This window comes from Poecilia reticulata, linkage group LG17, assembly GCF_000633615.1.
Source record: "Poecilia reticulata strain Guanapo linkage group LG17, Guppy_female_1.0+MT, whole genome shotgun sequence".
Taxonomy (NCBI): domain Eukaryota; kingdom Metazoa; phylum Chordata; class Actinopteri; order Cyprinodontiformes; family Poeciliidae; genus Poecilia; species Poecilia reticulata.
This window is the reverse complement of record NC_024347.1, coordinates 14,337,043-14,353,086: the sequence shown is the minus strand read 5'-3', so window position 1 is coordinate 14,353,086 and position 16,044 is coordinate 14,337,043. Positions and strand designations below refer to the sequence as shown.

General features: G+C 40.4%; 1 protein-coding gene across 3 annotated transcripts; it reads right to left on the bottom strand.

Annotated features, from left to right (window-relative positions):
- Window positions 1-2,138: 2,138 nt before the first annotated feature.
- On the bottom strand, window positions 2,139-15,972 carry si:ch211-13f8.1 (uncharacterized). Of its 3 annotated transcripts, none has more exons than XM_008433815.2 (10): window positions 13,286-15,972; window positions 11,255-12,466; window positions 8,980-9,052; window positions 7,929-8,078; window positions 5,435-6,603; window positions 4,965-5,115; window positions 3,743-3,962; window positions 3,256-3,368; window positions 2,919-3,109; window positions 2,139-2,606 (listed from the first exon to the last, which is right to left on the bottom strand). In XM_008433815.2, the coding sequence occupies exons 2-10, from the start codon at window positions 12,423-12,425 to the stop codon at window positions 2,425-2,427; spliced, it is 3,420 nt and encodes a 1,139-aa protein (XP_008432037.1). In that variant the 5' UTR covers window positions 12,426-12,466; window positions 13,286-15,972; the 3' UTR covers window positions 2,139-2,424. The 3 variants fall into 3 exon arrangements, with proteins under 3 accessions (XP_008432037.1, XP_008432039.1, XP_008432038.1); XM_008433817.2 differs by having other exon boundaries at window positions 4,965-5,112; XM_008433816.2 differs by lacking the exon at window positions 13,286-15,972 and adding an exon at window positions 12,956-13,257.
- Window positions 15,973-16,044: the final 72 nt, after the last annotated feature.

Sequence of the window (16,044 nt, the reverse complement as noted above, 5' to 3'; positions counted from 1 at the left end):
GTAAATCTCCTGTTAATGTTTTTGAGTGTTGGAATTATTTTGTCGACATCTCTATTTTTTGCTTACTTTATTCCAACTTTAAATCCGCAATATTGCCAACGTTTTGTGAACAGATGGTTTCGTGAAGCAAAAGTGCACAATTAACAAGTATGACACTGAAGCATAATGTTTGGCAAAATAAAATATTTTATTTTACAATCAAAAAAGAGAACGAAAGAAAGCACAGTTCATGGAGTAAAAGCAACAATTGGGATAAAGTGCTCCACACAGGGGCTGTCATGTGCTTAATAAAAGGTAAAACAATTTATTTAGTTTTAGCTTTTTACAGCTTTTAGTTTTGTCTTTTTGCTGATCAGTATKGAACAGTGCCAGAAATTGTCCCACAATATGAAAAAAATATGAAAAAAATGACAGAAATCTGTCAGACTCTGTTAAATGTGACCAAACTAAGCAACATATAYAAAGAAAAATGGATTTGATTCCCATTTTCTATCATCAAACTGGCTCTTTTTTAAATATGAGTTATGAACTTATATATWTTTTTTTCTGTTTCGTCCTGTTTCAACCCCAAACTCAAATGTACTTTACTGGGATTTGGTGGAAGGAAAATGGTGCATGGTTTTAAATATTTTTCCTAAAACCGCCATAAAATTCAAAAGCGTGATGTGCGTTTATTTAAACAAACTTAAACAAGCTCAAATGCATCCCACTATACTGTCAGCCTATTGTATGAAAATGACGAATGTATGGCACAACTGCAAATTACAGTAAGGGCAAGGACTTTCAGTTTAAACAATGGTGAGGAGAGCATTAAAGAGAGGGGCAGCCAGGAAGGCCAGGCTGAATTGCTTAGAAGATGGATAGAGGGCAGTCTGAAAGGAAAAGCTGAAGAAGGTTGCAAAAGACTTGCTTTGGAGATTCACATTGCAGCGGGACCATGACCCAAAGCATTACGGCCTGATATAAATTCCACATATAAAAAAAGTTTGGATAAAAGCATTAAAAGCAATAAATATTTAAAAATGGCCCTGTAATGTTCAGGGCTWAWTTAAACTGTGGCAAGAATTGCAAAAAAATTACGCAAATATAAGCTCTTCGTCCAAGCTTGTGTTAATTTTCAAAAATCAACGTGGGATTCAAACTATGGACCTAAAGAAAACTGAAAACAATTGCACACTACGCTTTTAAGATGTTTTGTGATAAAAAGAAAGATCAAAATCATCCATTATTTTCCTTCCCGTTTCTGCTGCTTTTCTATCACATGTAATCCCAATACGTTACACTATGGTTTCTGGTTGTGATGTTCTTTCATTCAATGGCTGTAAAAACAGTTGAACGAGAATGTGTCTGTTTGTTAAATTAAGATCACTGAACTTCAATTCACTTGRATTTTATGATGTCGAGTCTTTACACGTTTTCTCTGGAGGGATCGTTGCTGCAAAGTTAATGACTCCATGCATTCATCTCAATACTTTTCYGAAAAATGGAAAAGTATCGTCCAGCAGGCGTTATACAATCCATTTGACTGCATTGTATTGTCAATAGGATCAAACTGGAATGTATACAATTACATTTAAATCTGCCCATGTTATCGAATTGATTTCATCACACATTACTCTAAATAACGTGAAGTACTTTTCTTGTTAAGTATCTTGATACGATATTTAGTGTAAATCGGTGCTAAAATAATAATTWWAAAAAAAWAAATAGAACTGAATTTATTTATCTAGATTCAGTCAACAAAAGGTGTTGGGTGTAAGAGCCTACCTATAACAATACACAGTAATATCCACATTTTTAAGTTCTCTATGCAGCTGGATTTGTTTGCTCTGAAAGAACTTAGCTCTATGTTGTGCTATTCATCTAGAATGACATCAAAATGCATTGTGTCGCGTGTACATTGTGCTCCAGNGAAAAATGGAAAAGTATCGTCCAGCAGGCGTTATACAATCCATTTGACTGCATTGTATTGTCAATAGGATCAAACTGGAATGTATACAATTACATTTAAATCTGCCCATGTTATCGAATTGATTTCATCACACATTACTCTAAATAACGTGAAGTACTTTTCTTGTTAAGTATCTTGATACGATATTTAGTGTAAATCGGTGCTAAAATAATAATTWWAAAAAAAWAAATAGAACTGAATTTATTTATCTAGATTCAGTCAACAAAAGGTGTTGGGTGTAAGAGCCTACCTATAACAATACACAGTAATATCCACATTTTTAAGTTCTCTATGCAGCTGGATTTGTTTGCTCTGAAAGAACTTAGCTCTATGTTGTGCTATTCATCTAGAATGACATCAAAATGCATTGTGTCGCGTGTACATTGTGCTCCAGKCAGTTCGCAGTGCACGGTTAGTGGGCTGGCTGTGCGTCCAGCGGGAACGGGCTGTGTGCCATGTCTATCCTGCGCCGTTCAGCGTTGATTGCGTCGAGCGGGCAAGATCCGGAGGGTGGCGGTGCTTTCCCGAGTCATGAGGCGTGTCACCTGGTCCAAACTGAGTCCTGCCACCGCCTCCCCGTTAACCTGTAGGATTTCATCACCAACGCCCAGCAGGCCCTCCACCACGCCATCGCCGACCTTCTCGACGTATACACCTGTAGGTGACAGTCAGCGAACAACAAGAGTTTTGATTAATACCATTTTTCTTGTTTTTTCTCTCCCATGTTGAGCTGCTCGGATGATTTTTGTGGAGGTGGTCCACCAGCTAGTGTAACTGCCTTTTAAGTATAGCATCAGCTTTTGTAGAGGTTTGTGAATTGGCCATTTATGTGACTCAAGGTTGTCAAAACTCTTAAATGCGGGAGAGTGGACGTCGAGGACCATGGTTAGGGGGACTAACGCTGTAAACTGAGGCACTCAATTGACCATGATGCTTTAWAGTAAATGTCAAAGTAAAGAAATGTTACCTGTATCTGGTCGACCTTTTCCTCTTGAAATAACAAAACCAAAGGGGCCACTTGGGGGTTTGATGAGCTCCAACAAGATAGTCCCATCAGGGAAAGCCTGTGTGACCCGGCCCATTGGGTGAGCCATTCTGGCGACAACTACATCTTCATCACTCAGGCCCCTGTGAATCTCAATCTGGGGGCTTTCAGGGCTGAAGAAAAACAGATTAAATTCATTAATGTGTTTTAAAAATAATTTATATTATTCACTATTTCTTTTACTTTTTTTGGCTTTCTCTCTCTCTCTCTCTCTCTCTCTCTCTCTGTCTCTCTCTCTCTCTCTCTTTTTTTTTCGTACCTGGGTGCCAAGCCATATGGTATTTGGACTTCTCCCAGTATTGTTGAGCGTTCTGTTCTTCTCTCTAAACTCTGAACAGAGGAGGCTTTACGTAGCTGAGCCAGTGGGAGCACCTAGTGGCGAACAAGTGGAATTGTAACAAGTATTGCATTTATAGCACAGTGKCAAAATTCAGAGCTGTTTTCAGAGGAGTAGTGCCTTTATGACAAATGTAAAAACATTACACRTATCCCAGAAGTTACTGCAACTGATAAGAGTTTGAGCTTGCTGAAACTCTTATCAGTTATACACTCAGGTTATACACTCAGTCATAACCTGAGTGTATCAGGTTACTCAGGTTATGACTGATGCAAGGAGTTAACCTTGCGCTTCCAATGTCGGACAACAAGTTTGCAACAGATAATCTCAAGAGAGGTCYGGCAGAAATAAGTGACAAATGGAGATGAATAAAATCTTGCATAAAATAAAGTTTGTTTTTCTCKCTCACTGTGTGCAGGGTCTGCAGTGAGGGGGTCCTCTGTATTCGAATGGTCGGCTGCGGTCTCCGTGTGGGACTTGGTGAGGCTGAGCTTGCCCGCTGGACGGTGGGGAGACTGAGATGTTCCATGCTGCTGGAGCGACCCCCCTTCACCAGTCTGCCAACACTATTCAGCCCAATGGAGGAAAAGAAACGACGCAGGAAAAGTTTTGGCCTCCCATCAAATTTTCTGTAAGAGAAAGAAATGGTTGTTTTTTTGTAGTTTTTTTTTTACTAACATGCAAAAATTCACCAAGTTATTTTCAGGTTCTAAATATGTGCAAGTTTCAGATCTTTCTAATTTTGGAACTATCCTAATGTAGATCTGCTCCAGAAGTTCAGAAGTTCCTTCACCTTTATCATGCTGTCTCTGCACTGAGGTAAATGCATTTAAAGGAAAGAACATATATATGTATGCTGAAGTAAACTACAGCCAAAAAAAAACAAAAAAAAAACTTTGTATTCTCAAAGACCCCACATTGTGCATGATGCATAATGTTGGGGAACAAATATACTCCAATATTTTGTTCAGAAAACTGAAAAAAAAAGAAAAAGAAAATAGTGACCTGCAGTGCAGCTGGCTTTATAGAAGGTTGATTTCATCCAATATTCTAGTGAAAATAATAATAAAATAAACTCGYTGGGATCATTTTGTCACATTTTAAAGTTCAATGAACACAGCATAAATACATGAACTGTGCAAAGAAGATCTGTCTTTACCCCACAACTTAGACAAGAGGTTATCGTTAGGCTTGCATGGTCTATTGCACGGTATTGGTAGAAATCAATGATCAGATGAAGGCCTGGCATTGGTAGAAAAAAATGACTGGCGTTATGGATGGTTATATTTGCACCTGCATGTCATTGGAGCCATCTGCTTTGTGAATTCAGTGCAGAAATACAGTAAGTACAACATGCAAGAGAATTGCAAATTATGGAGGAGACTGCGTTATGAATCACCCCCTTAATTTTGTGCTTCACTTTCCAAATCCAAAAGCATAATTACTTTCTCCCTCCAATAGAGGGCAGAATTGTCAAAGTATTCACACAACCTTTCGAGCTGCAGTATCAAGTGTGCAGTTTTTCAGAGTTCTAGTTTTAATCTTTCTTCTGGAACAGCTCCACGCAGAGTTGTTGCTGTGACAGTTTCGGTGTGGGAGGAGATTGGCGTGTAAGATTATGAAGCGCAAACCTTGAGCCGTCAGAGCCTTCTTCCCACAAMGCCTCGGCTTTTAGATGCTCAGCTCTCAGCAGCTCGGCTCTGAGRTCCTCAGCCCGAGACATACCCATGCCTCGCAGAGCTCGAAAGTCCGAACCAGGACCTGTCTCTCCRCTTACGCCTGCTTAGTCATGACAGTAATGGTTACACTGATCAGAATATCCATATGAATTTGCAGACAAAGCAAAAACAAGAACTGCTCTATCTAATCGWCAATAAATATCAAACGTAATTTGTATAACGTTTGAAAATATTAATWAAAACAGAGTTGAATTTTAATTCTAGGTCTCTCATGGAGTAATACAGTATATAGTACATTTACAAGAGGATAGGAGGATTAACCAATTTTATCTTCTTACGCAAGAGTTGATTTACTGCTCGAAATTAGCAACAGAAACTACARGTTTTGATGTCTGTACAGCGGTTAGCTTGTCTTCACTTACCTACTCCATCTGACGTGCCATCCCAGATTTCAGCCGACGGCAGATCCGTGGGGATTCTGGCTGGGGAGTATCTAAGAGTGGAGGGCCTAATGCAGGGTACTGGGCTACTTGCTGCTGGTGACCCTTGGTTTGTAGACACGGGAGATTCCCTTCTTGCTTCAGGGGAATCCGGGCATTGGGAACCACTTTCTCCTCCCTGAATAGGGGACACCTGGAACTGAACCGTGGACTGACCTGCGGATGAGCGATTTCTCGAGCTTGACTTCAGGGCTGACTTTATGGGCAGCGATGGCGCGGATGCTTCTCTAAGTCCACCGGATGCCTCCAGTAAATGTGGTTCTAAGGCAACRGGGCTCCCGGGAGCAAACGAAACAGCTCTGCTCAAATTGACCCTGTTCCGTGGATTGGAGTTTCGTCTCTGAGCCCAAGATGGGCCGTATGGACCGTGACCTGACTCCAAACGATTTTCCCCCTTCCTGCTCCGTCTTCGGAGTTTCCCAAAGCCAGAAGATTTCCACCCAGTGCTGCTTTCCTTATTTTCTCCCAACACATAAGCTCCGGCGAACGTGACGGTAAGAGGAGCCTTAGGGCGGGTGCTCGCGTCTGGTTTGTTTGATGGCGCCAACGCARGAGTCGATTTTCCACGCGGGTCCTCTGAGGAAGCTGTCTGGTGTGGCTCGCCGTTCTGAAGTTCAGAGGGTGAGGAGACCGGCTGAGGTTCCCTGACTACGGAGCCACACGCTTCACATTTCTTCACCAGCACTATGATCTCTTTGATAACAGTTGTTTCATCATTTGTCACAAGATCTTCTTGCTTCTGTGAAGGTGGCAAAGAGATACTCCTGTGGCCTCTGCTCTTCTCTGAGCCGCTGCTGCTGGAGTCTGTGTTAATTTCCTTCGCCCTGGACTTGGGCATTCCAGGTCTGCCACGCTGTCTCACTCTGTCCAGATAGCGGGACTCGGCTTCTTTCTCGGATTCATCTTCAAAGCGCACACGTGTGGGGGAACAGCCATACCGTCTCGGTCGATCTGCTTGTTTCACCGGAGAAGAGTCCCTTTGTGTGGGAACCAGAAGAGGACCAGATGAGGCTTGGGATGGAGGATCTTCTTTRGTTTGAACTGTTTTCTGCGCTGTTGTGTGATTGGGAGGTTCAACTTGCTGATTTTTCCTGTATAAAACAGAAACTGTGCAATTATCAATGACATTTAAAGCATTGTTGTGTAAATGTGTGCAACAATTTTTCTACTTTCAGATAAATGAAAGTAGAAACTGTTAACAGGAACAATGTGACTCAAAAAACATTTTTCAGTGTCAAACAGCAGAAGACTACCTCACAGTTGTTTGTGAAAGGGAAACAAAAGAAAAGATGGGTTTCACACCATTTTCAAACCTGGAAAGTGAGGCAGGCATTTGTTACCAATAACTTGTAGAACTGTCTTTTAGTGCAATTACGCTAATATGACTTGAGCCAAATAATTGTATCATTGTGCCAGGTCATGAATTTGAGTTTCTGCTCAAGTCTTTGGACTTTTGTTGCCTCTAGCAGATTTTCTTCTTTCAAAATTAACCCGTGTTTATCTCTATTTGTCTTGCATTGACTTTGCCCAAGTTCTGTATTCCTTTTGATCTCCACAGCATGATGCTGCCACCTTTTCAGATTTTTTTAATTTGTAAAAYATTCATGAATTAATTTTCTCCTTCCTACAAAAAGTTAGTAAAAGTATATCACATAAAATCTCATTAAATTACCCGATGGCTGGTTTGAAACATCACAATGTTTGAAAACCACGGGGTTACATGAATACATTTAAGCTTGGATGTCTGATTTTAAACCAAAGTTCAGAGGTGTAAACTCAATTCTTTTACAAARAAAAGTTTCTAAAAGTCATTGCAGTTGAACTTTGTGACATTATGTACACCAACAATGGGTGGTTTAAATGCATTAAAGTCCCAAATAAATTTGACATTTATACCACTTATGAGACAATGTGAACCAATATTGTCTAGTATTAAGCCAAATAAAAAAAATCTAAAGTAACAGTACAGAGGAAATTATTTCAAGTTCTCAGCATTAGATCGAACACAGGCCCATTGCCAATTCATCAAAAACATCCAATCTTAGATTACATAATGACTGCGTAAAAGTAGTGCTCTGCCTCAGTTACTGCTGCCTGCTGTAATCATGTTCATGAATGAAAGGTATATTGCAAACACTCATAATCCCACATTAACTAAATGCTTCTCGCTTACAACAAAGTATTTCAGGAATAACCGAAGCGCCGTGATGCTCGCCGTGTTACGTAAACAAAATAAGAGCAAATATTTTCACAGAGTTGTCCGTTTGAGCCTTGTAATTACAAAGGGCAGTCAGGTTTCAGAGCTTTCTCTTATGTAACTCGCTAAACCAGGCAAAGAGCAGTCTGATGGACAACAAAGAGACATGTGTAAGTGAAAGCAAAGAGGGGAAAACAACACRATAAACTAATGACTTACACCGCGGATCTTTGATCAGACTGAGAGCGTCTGGGGCGGTCATCTTTGAGGAGGTTGGAGCGAGCCTTGAGCCTGGCTCGCTCCAACAGACGCTTGGCTTGCTCGTGCCTCGGGCTTAAAGGTAGCTCATCGCTTATTACAAGAAGTGACCTGGTGATCGAAATAAAAACGGAGGTTAGTACCAAAACACATCGTGGGATTAAAACAGCAAGGGGAATGATGGATTTAAGAGTTATTAGACTGAAATAGATCTGCACTTATTTGAGTACCGCTAATACCTGAGGTAGTGTTGAAATGCGCATAGCTCGGCCTGTGTCGATGCATTTCAGCATCATACTTTTCAAMGATTAAGTTAACATTGAGTGAATCGRGCGGAATCTTCCTAAGCTGCCTTATGCAATGTAAGATGAAAAAGACTGGGGCGTGTCCCCGATGGTAAGCAGCAAAGGGAAACGTCATCCATCCATCTATCCTCACACCCAGCAGCTAAGCTAAGCTGCTCTGCATTGTGCTTCATCGTCTGTACTTCTTTATCCCCTGGCCCAGTGATAAAGATAGCATGATACATCAGCCACGTGGATTATCATTAGAATGGACAGAGTGTGATTCATTCTCTCCTGAGTGCCAAGATGAGAGCTCAGTGTGTTTTAGTAGATTAGAGTTTGTCACCTTGTTTCATCCAATCAATTACAACCTTCAGGAAATTAGCAGCCTATTCTAACAGATCCCTGATTGGTAAAGGTTATGAGAATATAGTCAAATATTTTATTTATTGTCGGGATTCCATCCCTAAAGTGTAACTCATTCACTGTAGTCATTCACTATGAGTTTCACTGTCATCTCAACTTCTCAATGTGCTTGTATGTAGCACCCTCCAAACAGACCTGCTTCTTTAGCGATTACTATTTGTGGTTGTCTCTCCTTGTTAAAGGTCCCTTGCTTTGGCCATCCAGATTTTCTACAAGACTGACTTTATAAGTAGATATTGAGATATTAAGGGTTGTATTTCACCACATGCAATAAATGTCAAACAAAAAAKGTCATCGCTTACCTCAAATACGGTTCAAGCTCCTGAGCGAGAAGTGTGGTGTCTGTGCTCTCCAGAACATCATGGTCCCCTGATACTGGCATAAATAAGGAGARAAAMAAACAAACAAACAAATAAACAAGTCAGAGGAGAYGTGGAACATGAAGTAAGCTGTAACTCAAATGTACCATTTTGAAAAATCAATTTTTATAACTTGGCTTTCTAAAACTAGAACAGCTTGTTTTTGAAATTCTTTGTTCTGGAAACATGTTAAAGCACAGGGTACTTAATTAAGGTTCACTTCTCATGTAGATCATACTTGGGGCCAAACACAGCGACCAAGAAAGCAGTCCGTTCTTGTTGAAACCTAATAGGGGCATTTCTGCTTTGAATAAATATGTTTTTTCTTTATTTATTATGTTTTTTTTATATACTGGATACAATTAAATTGAGTTAACATCAGCTAAACAGAAATCCTGTACTATTTTGCCACTGGAGAAAATGAGAGTATTTTCATGAATATGTTTTTCATCGCCTATCAGCAGATGTACACTTTTATATATAAACATCATGGGATAATACATAATCTCTCATCCTCAAGCATACAAAGACATCCAGCMTCGCTCAAACTGAGATACCGACACAGGGACACTTCCCCCACTGCGCTGGCTGCTAATAATAGCAACAGCCTCATGCACATCTGCACATCTGACATCTGTTCAGAGCTGGGGACCAGCCAGGTTACAAACCACATTTTAACATAACATCCTAAGCAGACATGCAACTGCTCATGAATGGCACTTTGAATGACTGTAGCAGCTGGATGGTAAACAAAGTGGACTTACCCACATAGTCTGTAAGATTTTGTATTTTTTTTTTAGATTTTATGATGCAAAAACAAAATCATGTCAACACATAAATTGTTCCCATAGATAGAATGCARTAAGTATAAGTATAATAAGTATGAGCATGCCAATAAATATACTTAGTGGCGTCCTTGAAAAAAAAAAGTATAAAAGCTTCACAATAAAATTCCGCTTTGTGCTGGAGCAGTATGATCAAAAATTGGAGAAAATGTACTTTTAATTGGATTTCACGTGTTCATTGGGTGGAAAGATGTCATTGTTGTTTTTTTTTTTGTGTGTGTGTGTGTTTTTTTTTAATGGCCTGTACTTGGATTGTACTTTCTCTAGTTCAGAAAGGTAGAAAGGGCTTTACACTACATTCAGTCATTCACAATATTGAGCCTGCCATAGTCCAGCACCAGGCAAAATGGGTGAAACCCTTCTCCCAAAAAATGACAAAACGGGGCTGATAACTCACCGGTTGCATCACAGATTCTCTATCATGTTTAAAACTAAGTGTGAGAAGTTTCCAAATTAAGCTTTAATTTTACAAACCAGCTAATGATGTTTGTTGTTCAAAAAAACCTACCTCTTAGTCTCATAATATTCAGTTTTACATAAAGTTCCAGTAGTGTTTACATTTGTGAAGGTAGGACATATGAGGCTTTTTTCAGGCATGCCTCATAAATAATTATTTAGCTCCATTGGTTCCTWTTGCCAAGCCCATGATCCTACTCTTTGTACCACTATTCTTAACTTTTAGAGAAGTGCTACTTGTGCATAGTAGYGAGATRAAATGGTGTTCTCATCTAGCCATATTTGTCACAGTTRGAGTTGTTTTAAGCTTTTTAAATTATAGATGTGACTGTATAAGTTGYGTAACTCTTGCTGCCGCTTGCCCAGGACTCCCTTGAAAAATAAGTTTGAAATCTCAATGGGACTTTCTTGGTTAAATAAAGGTCAAAATAAAATGTTTAGGAAAGTTGTCTTTTTTTCTTGTAGGCAATTTAAAAAACTTTTGAARATCAAATCTCTTTCAACTTCCTTGCATGGCATATTCTCTTGCTATTTCCTATTTTGAAGAGCAGCTGAAAGAAGTGGGCCTCTGTGTTATGTCATATTCATTCCCAATGGAAACAGGAAGTTATGAATTAGAAATTCTGCATAAACTTTTATCAAATTTAAATACCTAAAGCATAAATAATAATAAAAAAAGATTCTTAAGTTACTTTTATTTATAAGAATTGTTGGAGTTTTAATAGACAGACATTGCATAGCTCTCTTAGGGATAATTTATGTGACGCAATCTACTTTTTAAAAAAAAACTATCAACAAAGAAAGTTAAAGAAGGAAAGTGCATCTAGGTACCATCATATATTTTTATAGACTGAAGTATTGATCACACATTTCTCCATTCGACCTTACATAAAACCCCTTCCCGTTAAGTCGCTTACCTTTATAATCTACTCTGTATGTTATGTCCCCATAGTAGTCGATGCTTTCTCCTCCGCGGCGATCACGCGCCTCTCTGCAATTTTGCTGTCTTTCCCTCAGCTTCGCGTAGGCCCTCTCCTTCACCCTGAGCTTCAGATCGGCACGCAGCACTCCATTTTGAGAAGACGTGCTTTCCCAGCTGTCAGAACTGCACAGCCCTTTGGCTGAATCCGCCACATCTGCCTYGCTTTGTTCACATCTGTCCAGATAAAATTCCACGCTATCTGAATGTTTGAACACCGACGCCGCTTCGGCGTCCTCAGCCACACTCTGTGCCTCATTCCTGCCGACTGCTTCAGAAGGTTTGGACTTGCACTGAGGTTCCGCTTCCACTGCCTCCATCTGGGTGTAGTCCTTCAAGGGTAATGTCGGGGTTATGTCGTGAGGGCCAACCCCATTGAGAAGCAATGTTTCTGGCCTTGCTACTCTCCAGAAGCCCTTTGGAGGTGCCCAGTGTCTCGCTGAAGAAGAGGATGAGGTGGAAGCAGACGTAGTAGAAGTGGAAGAGGAGACGGCAGGCAGAGGAGGAGAAGGCGACGGGTCATCCTTGCTGCTACTTGAGTTATCTGAGAGAAGACTTTCCAGACTGGTGCCCTCCTCGAGCCCACAAGAGCTGACCTGGCCCTCATTTTGTTCTGACTTCTTCTCGTCGCTATCCTCTGTCTCCTGCTCCGTTTGTAGGTCCACAGGAGGACTGTGAATCTCCAGTCGAACCTGAACCTCTACCTCCTCATCCTCATCGCTGCTGCTCAAGTCCTTTGCAGCACCTGATCGCCAGGAGGTTGACGGCACAAACAACTGGCCTTTGGCTCTCTGCCTCTGCCTCAGGAGCACTTCAGATGAATTTTGCCCAGGCGAGCCACTCGTGCGCATCTCGCCTGCGTCCAACTTCTCTCTGTCCTTCTCCCGCTCCCTGCCTCTTGTTCTTCTCTGAGTCAACGACTTCACTTTGGTCTGTAGTGCATGCGAGGCTGAACTCTGGTGAGGAGGCAGCGAGGTCTTTAAAGAAGATGCTCCGAAAACAGGCTCTGGTACAGGGCCAGTGATGAGTCCCCAGTTGATGGGAAGGCCAGTCGGTACAGGGCAAGTGGACTTAGAAAGAACATTACCTGCAGATCTCTCCTCATCCATTGGTCGGGCGATACGAATAAGGGGTTATGCTCTGAAATATTCTGACGGAAAAAAAAWAAAAATAAAGCAGAGAATTAGAAACTGTTACTCACAAGAATGATTGAGACATTTCCGTTATATTCATCGCTGGTTGCTCTTTCTCTCCTGGGAGGAGATCTTTATTGTGGATTCAGTCACGTTGCATTATCCAGTGATTACTTTGCAGGGCACAGGATAATCCTTTAGAATGAGAATAAGCAACTGCTGTCTGCTACTGAGACCTTACAATCCTAAGCAGTATAAGATGTTTTCTTTTCTTTTGTTGAATACGGGGGTGTTAAACACCAAATACGTTCTCTGTTTGTGCCATTCATTCAAAACAAAAAAAAAGAAAAAGGAAAGAGTCAAAAAAAGAAAAAAATGTATCCTTTAGTTAAGTATTTTAGAACCATGACTTATTGTTGCGTCTTTTATTGCTAAATATTATCAGTAAAATAGGCCCTTCATAACTAAAACAGGATGTAAAGCATTAAGAAAAATGAAAAGTGTACCTGGATAAATATGTAAAAGTGATTTTTTTCAGTCCACTCATCTAAAATCACACTGAAGTTGAGAAAAATTCTTGCGCAATATCAAAAATTAAAGTGCATCTTAAAAACGTGCGCCAAAACAATCTGGAGGGAATTTCAGCGCGCCTCCTCGTTCTTAGGCTTGAACAAGAGTAAGAAAATAAAGCCATAAGTAACAGCAATATATCCCCAGCAGATCAAGATGGAAAAAGAAGGAAAAAAAAGACAGAAAGAGAGAAAATGGAAAAGGACTAAGCACTAAGAAATAAGATTCCTCAGTGCATTCTGGATCCTAGGTTGTGTTGCACTTACTGTCTGCAGCTCCCGATCCGAGCGGTGGCAGGCGAACCAGCGGTGCCTCTATCATGCTCGGTCCGCTAATCCCTTCAGAAAATCAGTGGGATTAACAAAAATGGAATTCAAAAATGCTCGCTTTAATTTCGTCCTTGCCCCGCAAACCCTCTGCCGAGTGACGATCTCTGTTGCGTAAGCGCGGTGCACATTGTGTTATTCCCACGATGCAATAATGCCCCCAATGAAAAGGAGGGGGAAAAGTAAAAGAAAAAAAAAATCCTTATACTGCCAGCTTCCCGATTCCAGATTGAATCTGCGACTGAGACAGAATGCAAGTCACATTTTRTTTTGTGTAAACAAGTGTCAGCTGATTCTTACTGGATATTATATACAGCTGATCCATCCCTCCGTCTAATTTTATCCCGTCCGCTCTGCCTGGGGAGTATGTCAACCTGAATCATGCTGGACAATACAACAATAGATCTGAGCTCAAATGTGGAAAACAACAACMACAAAAAAACTATAAGGAACAATTTATGGCTGTCTGTGCATTTGTGATAATCTTGTAAAGCCTTTGTTCTATGTGATTTTCTTTTCTATTGTTAGTTTTTGTATTTGTTCATTTCATAATTTCCTATTTGTTGTATCATTATGAGTATTAATCTATTATTCTCTTCCAAAAAACATTTTTTGTGCTGCAGAAAACAGAGTTAAACGGATTTTCACACCCAACTTCTTCAACATTTTCTTGTGAAATTGAGCTATTTGGAGTTTCAGGCAGGGGCGCATCCAGAATGTTTTGGACAAGGCTGACCAGAAGGGGGCACTGATCGTCCTGGGCTGTCACATTAAAATCAAAGGTACATGAATAGTGTGTGGAGTTTTATTATGCAGTCAGCACATATGAAGGCGTTCAAACATTGCGCAACAAGGCTCTACAATATTATAATACTCAAACTTGTCTCCTTTATTCTTTGCATTAAAATCATATTAAAATCAAGAAAGATATTCTGCATGTAAGGCTGTATGACCGAGGAAAAACTTTGTCTTTGTCTCCATCTCACTCAACCCCTTCTGCCATGTCGTTCCTCTGCATATACGTCTTTACTAAATCTATAAACCTGGGTTCTTCCTCCATTCTTCCTCACTTGCAGTTCTGAATGCAACGCTCTTTGTTTGATATGCTCACTATCCCTCCACTGCACGTGTCTAAGCCATCTCCCCGCCTCTCCAACTTGGTCTCCAAATCTTTCAACTTAAGCTGTCCCTCTGATGTGCTTATGTCTAGTCCTGTCTATTTTGGATCACTCCTAATAAAAAATTTAACATCCCTGGCTTCAGTCACTTCCTACGCTGTATGTTTTTGTTTGTGCTATCTCCTTCAAATTATACATCATGGCACGTCTCACTGCGATCTTGTCAATCAAACCTTTAACTCTTGCAGCTATCCTTCTGTCACAAATCATTCCTGGCACCTGTGTATATCCACTCCTCCCTACCTTGTACGATCTTCTTCACCCATGGCCGTTGCTTTGAATAGTTGCTCATGGCAACTTCAACTCATCCATTTTTTATCGAAGTTCTCTTGGCGCTTCACTGTTCTTCACGTGTCTCTTTCTTGCTCATCCACATGCATTCTGTCTTGCATCTACTCACTTTAATTCCTCCTCTCTCCAGAGTATACATCCACCTCTTCTGACTCTCTTCCACCTGTTCCCGACTCTAACTACAGATGACAGTGTACTCTGAAAACATCAAACTCCATGGGGCCTCCTGCCTGACCCCATCTGTCAACATGTCCATCACCAATGCAAAAGGTTCCAGAGAGGATCCCTGATGTGATCCCGTCTCTTTATTGAGCCCATCTGTAACGTTGCCTCACTCCTCAACACTTTCTTGCCTTCAGAAGTCGCATAACTTTTAAGTGAGGTCTGTAGGAAACACATGAAGACCTCAGTGGTTTGTTTGTGAACAGTGAACAAAGAAGACTGCGGTCAACAGCAAACACAGGTCAGATATAAAGCTGTAAACAAGTTGAAAGCCTTGAAGAGGTCATGCAATCTCACACTGTTTAATGCATCATCGGAAAATGGAAAGAGTGTGGAATAACTGCCAACCACCAAGAAATGGTTGTCTATTTAAAGGATTGCATCATTTGCAGAAGCAGACAAAACACATTGTGCAGACAAAAGGTCTATTGCACCTCTGGAAGAGCAGCAGAGATCTACAGCTCAGGTAGGAGAACTTGTTGACAGGCCAACTTGTAGCCATTCACTCCCTAGAGATGACCTTTATAGAAGAGTGCAAAAAGAAAACTTTACTGAAAAAAGACATTAGATCTCATGTTTGCGGCTTGCCAGAATCTATGTGTTGGACACAACAGTCATGTGGAAGATGTTGCTCTGCAGATAAGATCAAAATGTAATTTCTTGACTTTCACACAAAATGCAATGCTTCAGAAAACTATGAGGGAATGTTAAAAAATGTTGAATGTTGAAAAGTAGCTTTCTTCTATCAATTATGAACCACATTGTATTCGTTACATTAACTAACAAGTTTTTTTTATTTATGAGATGAAAAACATTAAATTAACACATTAAGCTCRAAACACAAGCACACAAGCAAGACACATCTCCTGCACCACACCAACATTTCTCGAACATTGATAGGGCATATAGTAGGGCATATAGTGCAAATCATTTTGACTTCCTCAAAAGAACAAACCTATCAAAGAAAACATCCYACTTRTAGTGTAGCATTCCTTTTCAGTATAAAAC